This window comes from Sinocyclocheilus rhinocerous, unplaced genomic scaffold (assembly GCF_001515625.1).
Source record: "Sinocyclocheilus rhinocerous isolate Xijiao unplaced genomic scaffold, SAMN03320098_v1.1 scaffold2027, whole genome shotgun sequence".
Lineage (NCBI taxonomy): Eukaryota > Metazoa > Chordata > Actinopteri > Cypriniformes > Cyprinidae > Sinocyclocheilus > Sinocyclocheilus rhinocerous.
Window position 1 is genome coordinate 59384 of NW_015627265.1, and position 6654 is coordinate 66037.

The 6654-nt window shown below is 32.2% G+C and overlaps 1 protein-coding gene across 1 annotated transcript in view; it reads left to right on the plus strand.

Moving 5' to 3' along the window:
* Positions 1-1395: 1395 nt before the first annotated feature.
* The window catches only part of aspscr1 (ASPSCR1 tether for SLC2A4, UBX domain containing), a 9513-nt gene continuing 4254 nt past the window's right edge, over positions 1396-6654 (plus strand). The window contains exons 1-4 of the mRNA XM_016536613.1: positions 1396-1528; positions 2043-2098; positions 2804-2918; positions 5094-5194. Of these exons, the coding sequence (XP_016392099.1) occupies positions 1439-1528; positions 2043-2098; positions 2804-2918; positions 5094-5194 (362 nt within the window). The 5' untranslated portion in view covers positions 1396-1438. The remainder of the gene's footprint in view (positions 1529-2042; positions 2099-2803; positions 2919-5093; positions 5195-6654) is intronic.

A 6654-nucleotide genomic window follows, 5' to 3' on the forward strand; every position in this document is an offset into this window, starting at 1 on the left:
GAGACAGTGTTGTGGAGCTGTAAAAACGACACCCATTCCTTCTTTACAAGTCCTGTTAGGGGAGATTCCACTGGAAATGAGAAGGAAACAATTAATGATCAATTACTGGGCTAACCTCAAGGGTCATAAAGATGATCATCCTACAAAAATGGTTTTAATGAAGTGTTGGGAACAAAATAAGTTGAGTAGAAAAAGTTTTGGATGGAGTAGTGAAGCGTATGTAGAAGAAATGGAGGTAAATAGGTTTAAGATGAGCCCAACAGTTGTGATTCCTGAAAATGAACCATGGAGTTATATAACTCCCCATATAGATTTACAGTTGTTGGAAATTAAAAAAGCAGAAAGAAAAGTAGACATGTCTTCAGCATTCTCTGAACATTTTAGAACACAATATCCTCAATACTTACAAATATTTACAGATGGCTCAAAAGATCCAGAGCGAGAGACAACTGGAGCTGCTTTTTTAGTTCCTGACTGGGCTCATAGTATAAAGCGAACATCCAATCATTTGGCAGTATATACTGTTGAAATGATAGCAATACTCTTGTCCTTGCAGTGGGTAGAGGATTATAAACCTGGAAAGGTTTTAATTTGTTCTGATTCACTCTCAGTTTTAAAAAGTCTAAGGTCTTTTAAATCCAGTCATCAAGATATTCTTTTTAGTATTTTACAGATATATTCAAGATTGGTTCAGAATGATATTTTAATCAGTTTTATTTGGGTTCCATCACACGTAGGTGTAAAGGGAAATGAGGACGTAGATAAGTTAGCAAAGCAAGCTTTGCAGAGAGAAGAAATAGAATTACAAGTTCCTCTAAGCAAGTCTGAAATTAAGGTTTTAATCTGGAAAAAGGTTATTGCAGAATGGCAAATAAAGTGGGACAATAACGAAAAGGGTAGATTTTTCTACAATTTAATTAACAAAGTAAGTCAAAAAATAAGACATATTGGTAAAACAAGGAAAGAAGAGGTTGTTTATAATAGAATATTGTTGGGACATTCCAATCTTAATAGTACACTCAAAATATTAGGGAAACATCCAAATGGACTATGTGAACAATGCAAAGTAGAAGAAACAGTAACCCATGTAATTCTTGAATGTAAGAAATATGAGGAAGAAAGAAGTAATATGATAGTTGAAATCAAGAAGAATGGAGTTCAGGTGGTACATTTTAAATCTTTAATAAAATGGGCAAGTGAAATAAATAGTAAAGCTTTCTTTCATTTTCTTAAAAGGACGGGATTAATAAGTAGAATGTAACTCTCTGTTCCACACTCCGGAGCAGAAGGTGGCGGTAATGCACCTAATTACGCTGGTTGCCAGCCGCCGTTAAAAGCCAAGAAGAAGAAGAAGAGAAGAGCACAGTGATGTCGCAGTCTGTCGAGTCTCAGATGCGCATAAAGTTTTGTCAAACAAACATCGTGACGTCACACTGTCATGGCGGCGAGCGGCTCGGCTGTGTCGGTTTTAACTCCGAATGGAAGAAGACAGACTGTCAAAGTGTCTGCAAACACACCTTTATTACAGGTACGAGCTCACACACTCGTGTTTATTCACGCATCTGATCGCGGAGGCTGTGTGTGTGTTTAGCGGCTCAAACCCAGCGCGCGGCTCGGAGAGTCGCCTTCTGACTCAGCCGAACTGGAGAGTTCCCTAACTAGACAGCATGTGTGGGCAACACGGGGGCATTACAAGTGCTACCTATGTAACAGGCTGTCTATCTGGAGTGTATATTGCGCGTGCCACAGTTTTGGGCATTCCGAACTAGTAAGCTCCCTACCTAGTGCATTAGACATTAATGTAGAACATGACAGGCCAGATTATTAGGGTTTGAGACACATCTGGTGCTGTTTTTTAAAATAAACAGGTTAAAATGAATATTAAATAATGGGTTTTATTTTTATACTAATGTGTTAAATTACTGTTTTTCAGACGAATACCTAGAAACCATATAGTTATATTTTTACCATGGTGTTGAGGTGCTGTATGTGTGGTTTAACTGTGGTTATCATGATCTAGAACATCTAGTTTAATCTTGCAGGTTCTTGAGGATGTGTGTAAGAAACACGGCTTTAATCCAGAAGAACACGGACTCAAGTGAGTGTAACCTGAAACAATACATTCATACATCATATATTATCATATACAATTGTACATAATATATAATAAATATTAATATAATTATGTAATATTTATCAATTAAAATTGTATATATATATATATATATATATATAAATAAATAAAACAAAACAAACAAATATACTGTGTATAATTAGTTATTTTATATACATATATATGTATGCATAAATTATGCATAATTTTTCTATATATAATTATATACAATTGTGTATATATAAAACAATTTTAGAAAATTAGATGTATAATATATAATACATATACATTTATATCAATACATTTTTATTTATATAATTATATACAGTTGTCCATAAATATATCTAAATTAATATATATAATTTGTTATAAATATATATGTGTGTGTGTATATATATATATATATATATATATATATATAGAACTCTGATTACAACTCTGATTTTGTCTATTTTTCTTTTTAAAATAAAAGGATGATCAAAATACAGAATGTCACTGCAATGTCAAGACAGACTTTGAAGAGTTTTAAACACATCTCCTGTGATCATACACAGTTGGCTGCGTATGGGGCTCACCACATGCAAGCAGACACCTGAATGTTCCTCGTGAGAATGTGAGTGTGTGTGTGTGAGTGTGTGTGTGAGTGTGTGTGCACACACGCTCATTGTCTCTGTCTCTCTTTGTCTGCAGGTTTCAGAGGATCGTTCTAGATTTGTCTCTGCAGTGGCGTTTTGCCAGTCTGCCGAATAATGCCAAGCTGGAGATGGTGGTGTGTTCTCGGCCGCAGACGGGAGCTGAGAGCGCGGTGTGTGTCTGCATGATTAACACCACTGTCTGTGTGTCAAATCAAATGAAATGATTTAGTTTGGCTGGTTTAGCCAGAACTGACACGGAATAACAGCTGAAAATTGATTTTATTGGCTAATATATACATTTTCATATGTGTGTCTTTAGTCAGAGGCGGTGCATGTTTTTATGAAACTAGTTTTCTTTTGAACAATGTGCATCAGTGAAATATTCACAGTAAGACCAGCAATATTTATTTTTTATTGAGAAAATAAATAGTTTTTTAAAATGTCATTGATCAAGTAGTTTTAGAGTATAAAGTACTCTCTCAGCAATAATAAAAAAAAAAAGATTGTAGTGTGTTTTATTAAATAATGAGCAACTATGAAACCTAAAGAAGCTTATAGAGCTTTTTAAATAAATTATAATGAATGCTTTGAAACAGGGTGATTATAGTCAAATAAAACTAAAAACTTAAAAAAAAAAAAAAACTTTTTTCTTACTAAAATTTAAGCTTATTTTAATTCAAGAAAAATGTATCATTTTCATGTAGTTTAATTTGATGTATTAAAATAACTAAAACTAATTTCAAAAATGATTAGTAAAATTAAAATGACAAAAACACAAAAAAATTACTGAAAATAAAACCAAGTGCAATAGTTCTGATGTAATTTCTCGAATGATCAGCAATTTTGAGCAAAATAATAGTGATTATCAGTTTAACCATCATGCAGCTTGACTAAAATGAGTTTAATTGACTAAAACTAGACTAGATTTCCCAGATTTGCAGTCGACTAGAACAGGACAGCTCGACTGAATATGATAAAAACCGTTATAAGGAAAACGCTTACATGGCTTAATGCATTAAAACAGTGCTTGTCTGTACATAGTATGATTTATTAATCATGTTCTCATAGTTCTGATGTAATTTCTCGAATGATCAGCAATTTTGAGCAAAATAATAGTGATTATCAGTTTAACCATCATGCAGCTTGACTAAAATGAGTTTAATTGACTAAAACTAGACTAGATTTCCCAGATTTGCAGTCGACTAGAACAGGACAGCTCGACTGAATATGATAAAAACCGTTATAAGGAAAACGCTTACATGGCTTAATGCATTAAAACAGTGCTTGTCTGTATATAGTATGATTTATTAATCATGCTCTCACTGAGTCGATGAATTACAGTTTAAGTCACTTCCGTGTTGGCTTCACGAGAGAGAGCGGGAGGTTGCCGCTCGGTTATTATTCAACTCTGTTCAGTTCAGTGTTGATTCAGATTCGGTTCAATGAATGTTCTAAAGTTCATTCATTATAAAAAAGTTCAATTTCATCTAAAAAGCAACTTTAAAAATAGCAATAGAGTCATTATTCAACTTGGTTCAGTGTTGATTCAGATTCAGTTCAATAGTTCAATGAATGTTCTAAAGTTCAATCATTCTAAAAAAAAAGTTCAGCTCTAAAAAGACAAGTCATTGTTCAGATCCATTTAATTCAATTTTAATTCAGATTCGGTTCAATGACTTCATAAAGTTCATTCATTACGAAACAAGTTCAGTTTCAGCTGCAAAGCAGATCTGAAAACTGAAAATAGAAAAAATAAATGCTAATTCAAAAAATTTATAAAAAATATAGTAGTATATAAATTACTATTATGCTATATATAGTAAATATACATTATATATACACCTCCGTTCAAAAGTTTGGGGTCAGTATGATTTTTTTAAAAAGAAATTAATACTTTTATTCATCAAGGATGCATTAAATGTATCAAAAGTGACAGTAAAGACATTTATAATGTAACAAAATATTTATATTTCAAATAAACGCTGTTCTTTTGAACTTTCTATTCATCTGTGAATCCTGAAAAATAAAATGCATCACAGTTTCCACAAAAATATTGTGCAGCACAACTGTGTTCAACATTGATAATAATCAGAAATGTATCTAATAATCAGCATATTAGAATGATTTCTGAAGATCATGTGACACTGAAGACTGGAGTAATGATGCTGAAAATACAGCTGCGCATCACAGAAATATATTACTGTTTAACACATATTCACATAGAAAACAGCTGTTTTACATTATAATAATATTTCAGATTTTTTACTGTATTTTCGATCAAATTAACGCAGCCTTGGTGTGTCTTATTAATAGTTTTTTATTTTAATTTCTCTCTGTTGGTTCAGGTGCGGATCGCGCTGCAGATGGAGGACGGCTCTCGTCTTCAAGGCTCTTTCTCGAGTGGACAGTCGTTATGGGATCTACTGACACACTTTCCTCAGACCAGGTGCGTTGTTCTGTCTCTATTGATTGAAATAAAACACATTCCTCTCCAGCTGAATCACGTTCCCCGCTGAGGTTTTTAAATGCAGCCAGATCGTGTGAACTGTGAGACTCGAGGGCTGTTTTACGAGCGCTGCATAACTCTCGAACCCTCATAATGCATAAACATTTCTAAAACATGCATAATTTTTAGTAAGCGAACGAAACTTTGCAAATGCTTTAAGACACTCAAAATACACATCATTTATTTTTTTCAGATTTTTTGCAATTATGTTTTCAGAGATATAACCATTTTATGTCATGTTCGGGTCATTTTTGACCTGGGTATGTATGGAGTGCCATTAGATGTGAAAATACTTTCTGTAAAATGATCTGTGAAGTTATATTAGTGTCAAAAAACCTTTGTAAAATACATTTAGCCTTTTCCCCGTGTCTCACACACTTTTGGGACTGAATTTTGTTGATAAACTTGAATATGTCGCCTATTGATGAACCACCGCAGCATGAAAAATGCATCACTTTTTTTATCTGAAAGTGAAAGTTTATGCAAGTAAAATGAATTAATTTTGTTTGAAAACTTTTCAAAGTAATATTTTTGTTGTTTTGATCTTTTGTTAAAAATAAATATGTAAGTTCCATAAATTTGGACTGTTTTTGAACAATCAAGTTATAAATTCAAAGGAATTAAGTTCCAACATTTTAAAATAAATTGTTGTTGTTGTTTTGTTTCATTCAAATGGGGTTAGTACTGGTAATTCTCAGATTATATGTTTTTATAAATTTCATGCAATTATATATTCAAATAAAATTTCTGGTTTATGTGTAATTTGAAATTTCAAAGAATTTCTACCTTTTTTGTTTATAAAAAAAAAAGGGGTAAATGCATTACTTGTAAATGCACAGTTAATGCATTAACATGGTAAAAACAATTAACAAACGTAAAAACAAATTTCACATTCAGTCATTAATATGAAGTTGCTGATCAGATACAATATGGTTTTATTTGACACATGTTAAGTTATGACTGTGTTATTAAATAAAACATTTTTTGGGTCGAAATAGAATCCCGGAATGTGAATATATGACCCTGCAGCACAAAAGCAGTGTTAAGTCGCTGGGGTATATTTGTAGCAATAGCTAACAATACATTGTATGGGTCACAATTATACATTTCTCTTTTATGCCAAAAATCATTAGGATATTAAGTAAAGATCATGTTCTATGAAGATATTTAGTAAATTTCCTACTGTAAATATATCAAAACTTAATTTTTGATTAGTAATATGCATTACTAAGAACTTCATTTGAACAACTTTAAAGATGATTTTCTCAATATTTAGATTTTTTTTTTGCACCCTCAGATTCCAGATTTTCAAATAGTTGTATCTCAGCCAAATATTGTCCGATCCTAACAAACCATACATCAATGAAAAGCTTATTTATTCAGCTTTCAGAAGATGTATA